This window comes from Pomacea canaliculata, linkage group LG12 (genome assembly GCF_003073045.1).
Source record: "Pomacea canaliculata isolate SZHN2017 linkage group LG12, ASM307304v1, whole genome shotgun sequence".
In the NCBI taxonomy this organism is placed as follows: Eukaryota; Metazoa; Mollusca; class Gastropoda; order Architaenioglossa; family Ampullariidae; genus Pomacea; species Pomacea canaliculata.
Window position 1 is genome coordinate 2,640,400 of NC_037601.1, and position 14,486 is coordinate 2,654,885.

General features: G+C 37.1%; 3 protein-coding genes across 4 annotated transcripts in view; 2 read left to right on the forward strand and 1 right to left on the reverse strand.

Moving 5' to 3' along the window:
* The first annotated feature begins 187 nt into the window (after positions 1-187).
* LOC112576539 lies at positions 188-4,317 on the forward strand. 2 transcript variants are annotated; one of them, XR_003101864.1, is made up of 5 exons: positions 188-343; positions 817-1,039; positions 1,401-1,602; positions 2,195-2,287; positions 4,180-4,317. XR_003101864.1 is itself a non-coding variant. In XM_025259076.1 (4 exons), the coding sequence occupies exons 1-4, from the start codon at positions 246-248 to the stop codon at positions 2,233-2,235; spliced, it is 564 nt and encodes a 187-aa protein (XP_025114861.1). In that variant the 5' UTR covers positions 188-245; the 3' UTR covers positions 2,236-2,419. The 2 variants fall into 2 exon arrangements, 1 of the variants encoding a protein (XP_025114861.1); XM_025259076.1 differs by lacking the exon at positions 4,180-4,317 and having other exon boundaries at positions 2,195-2,419.
* LOC112576540 (prefoldin subunit 4-like) lies at positions 2,458-8,083 on the reverse strand. Its single transcript, XM_025259077.1, has 4 exons — positions 7,942-8,083; positions 7,582-7,689; positions 6,000-6,064; positions 2,458-5,699 (listed from the first exon to the last, which is right to left on the reverse strand). The coding sequence occupies exons 1-4, from the start codon at positions 7,960-7,962 to the stop codon at positions 5,498-5,500; spliced, it is 396 nt and encodes a 131-aa protein (XP_025114862.1). The 5' UTR covers positions 7,963-8,083; the 3' UTR covers positions 2,458-5,497.
* Positions 8,084-8,121: 38 nt separating this feature from the next.
* Positions 8,122-14,486, forward strand: part of LOC112576537 (protein disulfide-isomerase TMX3-like) — a 67,756-nt gene continuing 61,391 nt past the window's right edge. Inside the window, exons 1-6 of the mRNA XM_025259075.1 lie at positions 8,122-8,176; positions 8,271-8,316; positions 9,010-9,049; positions 9,952-10,115; positions 10,963-11,043; positions 11,759-11,873. Of these exons, the coding sequence (XP_025114860.1) occupies positions 8,137-8,176; positions 8,271-8,316; positions 9,010-9,049; positions 9,952-10,115; positions 10,963-11,043; positions 11,759-11,873 (486 nt within the window). The 5' untranslated portion in view covers positions 8,122-8,136. The remainder of the gene's footprint in view (positions 8,177-8,270; positions 8,317-9,009; positions 9,050-9,951; positions 10,116-10,962; positions 11,044-11,758; positions 11,874-14,486) is intronic.

A 14,486-nucleotide genomic window follows, 5' to 3' on the forward strand; every position in this document is an offset into this window, starting at 1 on the left:
ATTTCATTATAGTTTGGCGCTCAAGTCGCCGTCAGCGTCCCATTCAGTCTTAGCTGCAACACACTTGGTCTCGGTAAGCAAATTCTCCTGTGAGTCGGACACCGCTGGCAGACTGCCAAGATGGCGGCTCGTTGGAGTGACGTAACTTGTTCTCGTAAACAATATTTGACGTCACACGTGTGTGTCTGACGTCAGTGCCTATACAGGTGTGGTGCAAGTGTCGGTGGGTTGGAGGAAGACCGATCATGTCGCTGCTAAATCAAATGCGACCTTCTATCTCGGAGAAACACACACGGAACGGGGGAGTTCGTAGTAATTACGACCCTCACTTTAACTTGTACAAGTGAGGCGATCAGTTTTAAGACAAAATCTGAATCTTGGAGGCGAAAATATATCGAACCTCACACATAAATTATAACTCGATGCGTACTTTCATGACTCGTTAGCCTGTTTTGATGTGAAATTTTACATATTTGTTTCCCCAACTGGCAGTGATTTCTCATGAGACAGATGTTTCTCTAGTTTTCTCCTCCAAATAATTTGTTGTAATTAAACTTTCATTCGTCTTTCATGCTTCTTTATGAAACTACTGTCAGGTCGGTTTAAAAAAAAAAAAAATAAAGGGTAATCTGTGACCCTGTATAGTTTTTTCACTATTCATTCAATGCTTCAGTATTCATGCTTCACCACAATCACGACCAGTTGCGCTGATATTCGATTAACTACTTAACTATGATAAGAGTTTTCAGACAAAGAGCTGGCACATGATGTGCTGCAGACAAAGAACAGGTCATTGAGTGTCGATTCTGTCACCAGGCATATTACAATCCCGGATGTGAGGACAGTAACAGCTCACAACCATCTACTTAGCGTGGATCGAGTGAAACTTCTTGGGAAAGAACCGAAAACTGAGATTTGTCTTTATCAGACACTGCATGGAAAGCTGGATAAGGATTTGATAAAGAAGTTCTCCGATAGCCTTTTCTGGAACTCTGCGTACAAATCAGAGTTCATCAACTTCTTGGGCTCGAACATAAGGGTATATTTGTTTCACTGTTGGTAAATATTGGTTTCACTGTGAATGAAAGCTGTTAAGTTTTAGTAACTGAGCGATCATCCAGAAATCCGTGGCATCATAATTATTGAGGATGGTGATATGATTACACGTACAATATAGAGAGAGAGAGGGAGCAGTACTGAATTTAACATTCGAGTTTCTCTCCTGTCATTAACAGTGATTCTTTGTTTTTTCCTTCAGCCATTTTGAGTAAATGCTGTTAACATATGTTTGTGAATATCCATTCACATGCGTAAATGTAGATGTCGATGCTGTTCCGCGTGCGGGGAAAATGCACTTTTGTTATAATTAGTATGAAAAATGTCGATGTTGTACCTCCCAGTGTGACAGTCGTACACACGAGCCGCACAGTGATATGTTCGCTGCTCTGGATAAAGCACCTCCTCCTGTAGACAGGGAGGCTCAAGAGTGGCAGCAGGTTCGAGCGACCTCTAATGGCCTTCTTCACGAAGACAAGGTCTGGGAGCCACGGAATCCCCGCCCTTGGTTCCAGACTGACCCCATCAGCCACGCACCTGGCAAAGGTTCGACTTATTTTATGATTTCCCTACTTGGCTGTTTGTGTTATATAGTTTTGTTTCTTCACTCTGCGTGTCCACCACCTTTGTTTTCAGATTCTGGTACTCTTTAACTTTGTTAAAACTTTCGATTTTTTGATGAATCTTGACCTGATAGGAACACACGCCAGGAAGGTTTCGGATTAGTAATTCTTCAAGCCAATGAATTGACCTGAATAATGTCAAAGTCATAATAATAATCAGGATACTTAGCACCATACCCAAGTTACATCCAAGCTCACCAAGCGGATAAAAGCATTATTTTTATTTGTCTGCCTTCCTTAATTGTTTCTCCCTATACTTGCAATTTCTGATGATCATCTCATATTATTATATTATTTTGGATCAAATGATTTAATGACTAACCAAGCACTGTAATTACTATTGAAAAAAATGAATACCTTAATGTCATATGCCCTATTGTATGGTGTCCTACTAAGCGGTTTTATTTTACTCTTTCTGGCACACTCTTCATACTGTAACTGTGATTAAAGAGTGAATGGATGAGGTAAAAGGCAACTGAAAAAGAATGACCAAATATTCTTTGTCATCAATTAAGGAAAGAGAAGAAGCTGCGGTCAGATGAGGAAGAGCGAATAGTGCAGAATAAAATCTGGGACCTTGTGAAGAGGAATGACCTTTATTATCAATAGTAAGCTGGAGTTTAAACTGTTTACAAATAAGTACATTAATTCACATGATAAAATGTCTAGAAATACTTTGTGGTATGCACCTCTGACTTTTAGCACATGCTGGAGAAGGCCAAGACCAGGAATTAAAAAAACATCATGGAACTTTTAGTAAAAGGCATAAACAAATAACAATGTTTAAAAAAGCAATATGTTCTGAAATCAGTGGACAATAGTTACAGCTGTCAGCTGTAGTAGCACAGCCACATTCATTTTCACAGTTCAGGTTTTATTACTAAGCCACCCAGGTTGTATTTTGACCGTACGTTTGAGTGAACTGTAAAGAGTTAATTTCCTCAAGTGAGCACTGACTTATTATCTGCCTTTGCCTTCACTCTGCTGGACCTGTCTGATACATTTCGATACTATCGACCACTCTCTGCTTCATAGACCCCACACCCTCTACGGAATTTCTGGACTCGCACTATCACAGGTCAGCTCCTTTCTCAGTGATATGACGCAGATGATATGGTCGACCTTTCGGTGATGGACAAACATCTCGCCCTGCTCCACCTTCCTGTGAGGTCCCTCGAGGCTCAGTACTGGGCCCAGTTCTGTTCTTTTAGTACACAAAGCCACTTTCATCTTGCATTCAGTCTCAACAGGTTTCCCATCAATCATATGATGACGACATGCAGCTGTACTGCTCCACTCCACCGGCTGTCTCACTCTACTACCACCATAGAAGTTATCATTAGCGACGTGAAGGAATTGATGATAACAAACTTAAATTCAACGATGATAAAATGGAAACCCGTTTATGCTCGAGAGAAGAAATCAGCCTTCACTCGTCTGTCAACCAACTCACATCAAGGTGGGCGAAATCAACATCACCCTTTGTGTCCTCCACCAGGAGTCAGGCGGGGGAGCGAGATAAAGGATTGGTGTTTTACGCCGAGCCAGCAACTACGTCTATATCACGACAAAGCCCCGTAAGCATGCCACATGCAGCGAAAGAACAGCGCGCCGAGACGAGAGTTGAACCCAGTACAACCAACTTTCACTGTATTGGTGACTGGCGATAATCGTTGCGCCCCTGGAAGCCTGGGATTGTCACTGCAGACATGACTCTTGATAAACAAGTTACAGCTCTCCCGTCATATTCTCTCTACTAACACGCTCGTCTGTGTGTTTGTTATTTCTCAGGTTGATTACTGCAACTCCTTGCTTGCAGGCTGCTCTTAATAACCTCCAGAACTCTGCTGTACATGGTTACAGCAAGGAAACGGGACCGTAGTGCCACCCCTCTCCTTCGTTTTCTGCATTGTCTACCCATCCGCTCTCGCATCTCCGCGCTGTTTTAATTTCTTTGCTGGACTCCTGTCCTATTTCTCTGAACTTTCTAGCCAGACAACTACGCTCTTCGTCTGACGACCTTCTAACTATTTCTGTCACCAAAACAAAATAGGGTCACTCAGACTTTTAGTTACTGTGCAGCAAAACAATGGAACTCTCTCCCTTTCCATATCTGTCACCGACCCGCAATTGAATCTTTTAAATGTGCACTGAAAACGCACATCATTTAAGCATTACTCCTAACAGCAGTCCACAAAATGCTAGTCCTTTTTCACAGCCTTTTCCGCTTGTTGCTGCTTCCCTACTCGTCTTCCTTTGCACAATCACGATACTCTGTTTTTTTACTTAGTTCCTCTTTGCATTTTCAGAATGTGTCCTTTATTCATCAGTACTGTTGTTTACCTTCCGTCGTCATGTTTGTTCTTCCGTCCCTCCTATGATCTCCATGTCTCGTTCTTATTCTTAAGCGCTACGAGCATAATCCTTACGAGTATGCGTATATTATTATTAAGCCAGGTTTACATATATGTTGCCTATGAGTTTATTCTTTGTGTTGCAGCCGCGAAGAAATACCAGGGTATACCGGCTTTAAAGTGGGAAGTGTGAATCCTAAAGACCCCCTTGGCAACCCACCTGGACACAATCCTCTACGCGATCAGAGTGTCATACATGCTGCCTACAGCCGTTACAACCCTCATTACTACCAGAAAAACACATATCATGTAGGTCATGTAAATCACTTTTGAACAAACAGTGAAACGGTTGCAAGCGCATTTGAATGAAACAATTTGTCGACTAAGGGTCATGTTTAACTCAACCATCAACTACTACTTTTCTTAAATAACACTTTTTAACTACAAAAGAACAAACATAAAAGTTAAATTGATTTAATAGTAACAAATTAACGAGAATCTAAATTTTTCTACTGAATGCAGCCTGAATTTTTCTAATTTGTAATCATATTGGAAAAAAGGTTCCTGAAGCAAAATTTTTGAAGTCATTTAGTCACAGAATGACAATCTACACTTGGATCATCCATTCCAACAGACTATGCAGGCAGTTCAGATCTCATATTGTGCTTGCATTTTGTCCTGATATAGCTTTAGTGGCTCGGCACTATTTCTCATCCAAAAGACTATGCACTTCAGTTGACATAAACCATATAGATATGACTTTTATCAAAGAAGAAACAGCAAAAAATGTGTAAAATATAATCCAAACTAATCATTTAGCATGAGGTACACCATCTTGAATGTGAGTAGACAGTCTTGCAGTATACCATCGGAAAGTGCTTGCTTTATAAAAATCATTGTATGAAAGGGAAGGGAAATAAATGTCGGTCTGCAAAACGGTTATTCTTATCAAAATTCAGTTTCTTCCCATAACCATGAAAAATTTTGTGTGGTATGAAACAAACCACATAGATTGAGTTCAATACACAAAGCTCATAGATGACAACCTGTGCCAGTAGAAAACCAGCATGAAGTGTCACAGGGGTGTACACAAAAACAAGCAAATTTCTTCCCCAGAGAATTGAAGATGATTGATGCAGTCTTATGAAATAGCTACAAAAAAGTGGAACCTGTTTGATTCCAGTGAGTGATTCATACATCTTTATTTTTAATTTACAAAGAAATAAATGAATCCTAGAAACTTTTTGATGCTCCACTAATCAGTAAAATGTACATTATTTAAATCATTTACACACATTAACCAAATAGCACACTGAAACTCACACAGCTTTTTAACAGAGTACATACTAGTTTAAAAAAAAAAATTAAGAAAACGGCCTTGTGAAAATGTTCAACACAGAAGAATCTTCAAATGGTAATGATCGTCACATAGTCTACATGTACACAGAAGACACTGGCATGATGTTAATCCTCCTCTGCTTCTAAGTTGATATTAGAACCAAATTTTGCATACAACTGAACTTTGAGATCTGACAGGGTCTTTTTGTGAGTCTCAAGTTGTGCCTCAATGGTGGCTATTTCAGCTTTCACAGTACTTTTGGAAGCCTCAATAAGTTGGCTGGCCTCCTCTGCACTAGTACTCACAAATAGCTCTCCAATCTGATATGTGGAAATGGTTAGGGAGCATATGCCTTATGGACAGGATATCAAAATGATGCAAATGCTAGTACAAGATATAATTAAGTAAAAACATTTTTTGAATTTAATGGGTTTTAATTTAATTAACAAGGATCATTTCACTGTAAAATGCTAATACTTCCCCACACTCTTCACCTTAAAATCATGAATAACAGAGCAAGATGTTGTATGTAAAGCTATCATGTTAACTAACAACTAAAAATCCTATGATAAACTCTGCATAACATTATCAATGATAGATGGTAGATGTAGAATATTTTAAGGATATGGCACCAGCTCATCTTCTAGCATCAGCAGTTCATCTGAGGCATCCTCTAAGTTCTCCAGCTGTTTCTGCAACAGTAAAAATAAATTTTAAAAATGTAATATTTACAAAATGAAAAAAAAAGATTTGGATAGTGCATTTCCTCACATGGAGACAAGCTCGATTCACTTCACCTTCATAACAGAACAGGGACAGTGTGAAAAAAGGGCTGTGTGATCTGGAGGTCACAATTGAGTATAAACAAGCAAAACATACATATACAAACATGGACTGTTTAAGCACACGAAGGAACATAGAAATAGGAGTGTGGGGGGAATAAGAGGATGGACGAGCTATAGTAGGTGTTTTTGAAAGTGATAAAAAATAAAAATCTAGATCAGAAGGCATGTACTGACTCAGGAGAAACAGAGCCAGGCCATTCCAAATACTGGGTCCGGAGAAGGAGAAAGAGCAATGGATGAACATCTCCAGTCTGATACATGGAATAGAAAATTTTGATGTAGAGCTGTGGACACCAATGGACTGGATGTGACCAGACAGGTAGGAGTGGAACTTAGGATGGTGCCACAGAGGCAAAGGTAGTATGAAACTGCTAGGTCCTATTTTTCTTGCACTACCAAATACAGTCAGACCTCGATAAGTCGACCTTCCCTATATCGAATTGTTAGTTCCTGGTCAAATACCTGCGTCTATTATGCCATTTTCCCTAACTAGAAAACTCCATAAGTAAATTTTTTTTCGGGTCCCTTTGAGTTCGACTTATCGAGGTCCGACTGTACTTCAAAAGTAAGGTGACCAGACGTTTCGGGGGCGAAAGCGGGACACGTGCCGATGATGGTATCGTCACCGCCAAAAAACGCCGAATCAGCGTACGGTATTCAGATTTTTAAAGACTACCGGGACATTTGATGGACTTGCGAGAAAGCCAGAAAGCGGGACATTGGGCGTCCCACCCGATGAGCAGGCGGGACACGAGGTCAAAAGCGGGACGTCTGGTCACCTTATTCAAAAGTGATTAAAAAAAAAAAAAAAAAGAAAATCAGGATTCATATCGGGCAGTTTATTCTGAGAACCTGAGTCTAGTTAGGTAAGCAGTTGGATCAAATGTTACAACTTTTGGGAGAATGTTTCTGGTATGATGCTTCTTCCACCTATGGATGTAAATAAAAGCTTCTTAAACAAATTTATTTTGTTCAAGCATGTTTGTACAGACAAATAAAAGGACCTTAAATTACAGTATTTTCAACTTTCAACAGGTCATTTTAAACCTTTTCATAAGGAATACCTTAAATTACAAAACTTAAACCTGTACATACATGGTATCATCAATATATAATTTTACCGTTTTCTGGAAATATGTTGGTGTACTTAAGAAAATCACCATTATTTTATTACTGCTATAATTAGTAGAACACTTGAAAACGCCATTATCATTTAATACCATCAGCGCTACTGGAAGCAACAATAAAAAAAAAACCCCATTGATTACAAGTCCCTGTGCTGCTGTTGATGCTTTCCTTAACGTGCAAGCGTTGAGATTAGTTGTATTATACTGGAACGTGGGGAGAATACCAAAAAAACGTACCTTTTTCTGAACGAGCTCTTCTTTCAAGTCTTGCATTTTAGCATTATGGCGGGCAAATTTATTTATTTTCTGTTGATCTTCCAGAGTAACCTGGGCATCACTGTCATTCTTAAAAGAAACATAAAGAAAAGACAACAAAACTTAATAAATTAAAAGAAAGGCGCATGAAATAAGTTCAAACAGTTACAGTGCGATCATCATTGATATCTCAGATAGTTCGTGCATAGTTCTGTCACAGAATAATGGAAATATAAAGACTGTTTAACAGATTACAAATGTCCTGACCTATAAGGAAACGACAGAAAGTAAAGGCAATAGGCAGACGTGCTACTAGCATTTCTAGTTTTTCCTCACACAAACCTCCTTCACAGTTCCAGCCATGTTGTTCACAGGGTAGAACCGCAACAACGACACAAGCAAAAAGTTTTAAACACTCCTATCAGAAAGAAGAGCATAAAAATATCTTTTTCTTTTGTTTTCATGTAGTCCTATAAAATCGTTTCCCGATTATTTACACTTATTTTGCTATTAAGTGCGAGTCTTCAATGTTGAAAGATGGCGCCATCCTTAAATCCCGTCTTGTTTGTAATGGCAGGTAAAAATAATTTTTTTTTTACCCACACCGTTTAGTAATATATGTAACATTTTGACTGGAAACGCTTATTTATGATGTTTTTTTGATCTTCCAGGTTTTGTAACATTTTGTACAGCGCATGTCGTGGAGTTGGATAGTAGGTAAGTCCTTCAGTTGCAGACGACAGTTGTAGTATGGAAACTGTCATGTTCTATCGATTTAGCTCCGGCAGCGAGAGCGAATGGCATTTTGACAACTCAGAAAACCACTTTATCTGCATTTCTGTTTCAGAATATGCATAGCTGAAGAGAAATTTATGTTATATGAAAATTAGATCATGCAAAGAACATGCACTACTCGATCGTGACCATTACCCACTGGCATACTGTAACGTTCACGATTAAGTGTTAATAGTTGTTATGACTACTGAAATCTGTGTTAAATTATTGAAGATCATATTTTTTATCGTTTAAGTTTTCTTTAATTTCTATATTTCATTCTGTACAAAACACATGAATATTTGTAAATACTTTAATGCAGCCTTAATACCACTACTACTTCCATATACACATGCACAAATACATACAAGCACATATATGGAGGAAAAAAAAAACCCGCAGAGAGTGCATGAGTTTTAATATAATTCATCATCACCTCATCTGAAAAGAGTTTTAAATGCTGTGGTTAATGTTTCAACATCACCAACAACTTAATTGATAAACTGTCCATTTTAAATATGTTTTAAATTGTCCTATTAGTTTGTCAAAGGTGAATAGTTCAGTGTATAAAATACACTAGTAATTTGACAATGTGAACATTTGAACTTTTTTTTCACTTAAAAAAATGATTTTCAGCTTTCTTGAAAAGAAAGGTGATGACATGTGGCTTGTAGAGGTAAGAAAAGCTATTTAGTAAACAGATTGCATTCATATAAGTGTGTGTGTGAAAATGATAGACGAGGTACGATAGCTGACAAGCTTTTATTATAAGGATTTTGTCCAGACACATCTTTCTGTTTAAAATGTTATGGAACATTAAGTGACTTAAACTTCATTTATAAGTGAAATAAATAAAATAAAACTTTTTAAGAATAGATGCAGAGTTGATAAATTTACATTGGATGAACCATTTTTATCAGTCATTTATTGAAAGTCTTTTACTTTTTCTTTTGTGTGTTGCTTTTGTATTTTGTTGGTCTACAATAGGAACAATTTGAAAACTGTTGTATATATTTCTTGTAAGGTAATTGGTGTGAAGCAGAGGGATTTGGCCTCTTTTTTATGATAAGAAAATTGTTAAAAAAGCTACCAGCATTTTGCTCATACCACAACATACAGTAACTGGAGAATCTGCTTTATTAAGTTCAGGCAAACATGCTATGCCTGTCTGCAGAAGTAATAGGCACTTTAGATCATTTGTGCCCTCTGCAGTTCAGCAGCTCATACCATAGATGAATTGTTAGTTATGTGAGTGCATGGATGTATGATGTTGACAGTTGTAGGTGTTTTATGAATGATTTTAGGTATAAGATTGCATGTTTTTATGTTTAGCTATGATGCACCACTTGCTTTCTCCTTACCTTGTAACTAGCAATTGCTCCTTTTTTCCTTTTTCTATTTGTCATAAATTAACATACCCCCAAAGTTATAATTGTCCATTGGATTAATCAAGTTGGTCATTTGTCATTTAGAGGTGTAAATATAATGATGTCAAAAACATTTGAACACTGCAACACTTCACATGAACATGGGCAGCCTATATATATACTGTACCTCAAAACTATGTTTCTTGTTCAGTTTTATGCACCATGGTGTGGCCACTGTAAGAAGCTTGAACCTGTATACCGGGAAGTAGCTCATGAACTGCGTAACTCTCCAGTTAAAGTGGGCAAAGTGGACTGTACACGCTTTACAGATCTTGCAGCCCACTTCAGCATCAGAGGTTTCCCAACAATCAAATTGTAAGTAGCATTTTCAGACAGGGAAAAAGAAAAGCACATATTTGCACTTGTATAAATGCATTCTGTAGTGTTTGCATTAGATTGTAAATGTTGTGAAAAAGTTATGCATTTTTTTGTAATATGGCATTTTATATCACTTTTTAATGTTGTTGAGATTTTAGTAGCAAGGACTGCTCCTCATGAACAAAATACATTCTCTTCACATGGATTTAGTAAGCTAGTTTGAAAAGTGGTGTCACTGAACATTTCATCAGTTACTTCACAGAAAGTGAAAAGTGAATAATTGTCAGAACTGACATGCCGTTTGATCAGAACAGCTGGCCTGAGATAGTTGCAAAAGCTAATGTCCCTAGCAGCACAAAATTCTGAAAACATATGGGCCTCATATACTTTATGTATGTCCATCACCAGGAGACCTGTTATTTTTTAATTTTGTGCTGCTGGAGGTATGAATGAAAAATAGATAGAATTCTGAGATACTCTTTTTACAGAAGGAAATATTTTTGTCCCTTAAAATTTTTATAGGCAAGATTTCAACTTATTGAAATGGCAGTGCAACATTGATTTATTTGAACGTTTTGCATGATGATCCTTGCTATAATCATTGCTAATCTGTAACAGATCTGCTAGTAGAAAGGTATATTCATTTAAAGTAAACCAAAAAAGTTGCCATCAAATAGGCATTGCTCCTCTCATATCTCTGATCTGACTTTTAAGTAATTGTTTGCCAAAACATGGGCTTCATTAACCCACTGTTAACCAGCAGTATATTCTTTTTAGTTCTCACTCTTATTGTTTTGCTTAATGATTTGTAAAATGTTACTGTTTGAATATACTTTATTTTCAGTGTGAAGGGAAATCAAGTATTTACACACAGGGGTGATCGTTCCAAAGAGGGTATTTTGGAGTTTGCAAGTCGAGCACAGGGGTAAAGAGCAAGAGCTAATAGCATTAATATTTTTTAGCCTAGTATTTTGTAGTCTTCTCCAACCCTTTTCATAATCCTTTTTTTCTTGGAAGCATAAATTTCACAACTTGATTAATTTTGATTGTTCATAGACATTCCATGGTTTATGAACAGATTATTAAAAGTTTATCATAGCCTGATGATTCTGGTCTTGGCAAATTTTAACATTTCAGTATTGGTTTTATACAATTGAATGAGCATTTTGTTTTTCGTTTACACATAGAACATTATCCTTGAATCATGAAAGGCTGTTAAAAGGACATAACTGAGGGTTGAACACCATATGATTTAGTTTAGCCCAGGAATGAATCTTGTCAGCTATGTGTGAATAAGGGGACTATGTGAAAAATACTCAAACATGTATCCATAACTTTAGCTGTTTCCTTCAGTTTTAGTTTTTCTATTTGTTCAGTTAATATCACTTTTTTATAGTGACATCTATTTATTTGCCTTATTAAGCTATTAAGTAGAGCTACTTATGTCCTAATTTTGGTTTTAATATAAAAATTTTGACACACACCTCCTCCCCCTTCCCAACCATGTCTGATTTTTGTGTATGTACATTTGTCCATTTACTTTGTATCCATCATTGTCTCGTTCTAAAATTTAAGTGTGGAGTGAAGATACTAAACATGAAGGGGCAATTAAAACATTTCTCACAATACTTTTGTTGCAGTCCAGCTGTTCGAAAACTTAGCAGTGTTGGCAAGTTGAATGAAGCTCGCAGTAAGCACAGTGATGAGGTATTTTTTCTTTATATTGGTGATGATGATGAACAAGATGATCTCTATGTAAGTATTTTTGCAGAAATGTTTGTATTTTATAAACAAATTAAGGCCTTCTTTCTTTATTCTATATTACTGAGCTTGTGATTCAACCAGTGCATGAAATGCAAACATTAAAAAATCCTGTAAAAAAGAACTAAAAGCAATAAGAGAACAAATTAGATGTAAAGCTGGAGTTCAGAAATCAACTGTTCCTGCCTCATGCCTTCCCGACAAGGCACTTTCTTTCTAATCTAGGAATTCAGACATCTCTAGTAGCAGGTTTCCATCTGTTCAGTATCCAAGTTCCAAATTTTTTTTTTCTGACCTGTAGTTTGCCACATATCATCATCCATCATCATTCATCCATTCATCATCCATCCATCATCAATAATCAAATTTGTAAGAAGCATTACCCCATGTAGATGCAAACTCAATGTGCTGAACATAAAGCACCACCAACATATCAACAGTCAGACTGTTTTCCCCAGCTTTAAACCCTGTGACTTAAATAGCAATGTGGCATATTTGCATATTTTTCTGGGTTTTTCAATGAGCTCCATGTTAAAGTGTTAACTTTTCACATTTTTAAATCAATTGTAACATTAGGATCAGTTGCTGAAGCACACACCCTCATCATGCCGAAAATAAGATGAAATGCCTACAATGCAGCTTTCAAGTTTTATATATCTGCGGCTTATAAACCAATGCAGCTTGTTTGTGAAAAATATAGAGATTTTACAAAAATTTAGTGGGTGCAGTTTATATACGGGTGTGCTCAATAGATTGAAATTTACAGTAGGTAGCACCATGACAAAAAGATGAAATGCATGGATAAAGAACTGAAGAGTGAGCAGTCCTATTGATTATGCAATATATTTCTTAATGAGATGGGTTTTGATGCTGGATTTGAAGACATTAAATGAAGACACAGTTTGAAAAAAAAGTGGCATAGAATTCCAAATAACAGAGCCCAAGAAAGACAAGGAGTGTCTGCTGAATCTCTGCCATGTGATGTGTGGCACTGAGAGGATGGCAGAACAATAGAACAGAGACAGCAACTCAAGAGGTTAGGCATTAGCTCAGACGGTTATACTGGGGCAAGGCTATGAAGACAAGTGTGGCAACCATGTCATTGGTGTCAGCTTGGAGTGGCAGCCAGTGAAGTTTTTGAAAGAGGAATGTAGCACAGTCTGCTTGTTGCCAATGGAAGAAAATACCTGGCATGATGTTGAGCCCTTTGAAGTTTGTCTAGTAGATAGGGAGATCAATGAATAGAGAGTTAAAACTAATCCAACTGAGACAGCACAAAAGCAGACATGAAGATATGTTTGGCTCCTTATAGTTTTTACAGTTTTTTTGATCGATGAAAAGTAGGTTAAAAATCTCAGGCTTACAGTCTTCTCACTCCTGGTGGCAAGTTGAACAAGCTCTATAAAGCTGGTGAGGCAATGAAATTTAGTGTGGTGGTAGAATCTATCTATCTATCTATCTATCTATCATACCCCGGGGTCCCACAGGGGAACACTCCCTGTAGAGTCAGAAATTTATCATTCTTTGTTGTGTAACAGTGTTGTATTCTTCTTTGTTGTGTAACAGGTTGCTATGTTTTACAACTCCGAAGCTGGATGCTTAGGACTTTTGAGTGATGTTGCTCTCATCATCATTTTTGTCAGTCACATGCTTCCCAACAATTTCTTTGTCATTTTTATGAATTGTCTTTGACATTTGTCATTGCATTTAGAAAGATCAGGGAAATCTGAGTCACAATATATCTTCTGGTTCAGACCTACTTGCTTCATTTGGGACTGCTGTTGTATCTTAAACTTTTAATTCTTCTTTCATTTGAGCAGCCTACATGAATTTATTGTATTGCCTACAAAGCACTTTTTTGGCTGTAGAAAGTAAAGTTGAAAAATTTCTATACGCTCATCTGTCATCTTATTTATAAATTTAGGGATAGAACAATTTGAAAATACTCAGGTAAAGCTATAAATGGAAAGAGTTAAGCTAGTTATGCTTCATCTGAAGGGAAGAATGCTGAAGGCAGAAGTAAGAAAACTGGATACGCTTTCAAAGATAATTTAGTAAAGCAAAATGTATCAAAGGAACAGCAAAGCATGCAAGATTGTTTCCTCCTCCCACACATATCCCAAACTTTATGACAAAATCCAACCAGAAAACTTGCTCAGAACTTTATAAAGCCTAAGTTACTGTGTAAAAGAGGTAGTGACAGATACAGTGTATGCCTCATTTTATTTGTCTGTTTATGCAGTAAGTTCTAGGAGAGGGCTGAATTTATCATGTAGTCCTTTCCTTGTCCTAGATACTGTTTGTTCACTTTTGTTTGTACGTTACTGTGAGTAAAGAGCTTAGGATGTGCTAGGCATAGGTCAGATTAGACAGGTTTTACAGAAAGGCTGAGATTTTTGTTGCTGTTTTTTTTAAAACTTGAATAAGCAACTTAGATGATTTCTTTCACAAATAACTTTATCGTAAGATTGTATGTATGTATAGTATATACCTTTAGGTATGTACAGATACGTTATTATTTATTTGCATATTGCATGTGTTAAAAACTTATGAATTGACAAAGACTGGAGAATCAGTTTATTTTCTTATTGTAAGAACTTGGTTAAT

Bases quoted from the DNA above. Each gene is read 5' to 3' on its own strand.
- LOC112576540 (XM_025259077.1), bottom strand. From the start codon at position 7,962: ATGGCTGGAACTGTGAAGGAG. The intron at 7,690-7,941 runs GTTTGTGTGAGG...GTTTCTTTTAAG, and splicing joins TGGCTGGAACTGTGAAGGAG to AATGACAGTGATGCCCAGGT. The intron at 6,065-7,581 runs GTACGTTTTTTT...TTACTGTTGCAG, and splicing joins AAGAGCTCGTTCAGAAAAAG to AAACAGCTGGAGAACTTAGA.
- LOC112576539 (XM_025259076.1), top strand. From the start codon at position 246: ATGTCGCTGCTAAATCAAATGCGACCTTCTATCTCGGAGAAACACACA. The intron at 344-816 runs GTGAGGCGATCA...TTCTGTCACCAG, and splicing joins CCTCACTTTAACTTGTACAA to GCATATTACAATCCCGGATG. The intron at 1,603-2,194 runs GTTCGACTTATT...TCATCAATTAAG, and splicing joins CAGCCACGCACCTGGCAAAG to GAAAGAGAAGAAGCTGCGGT.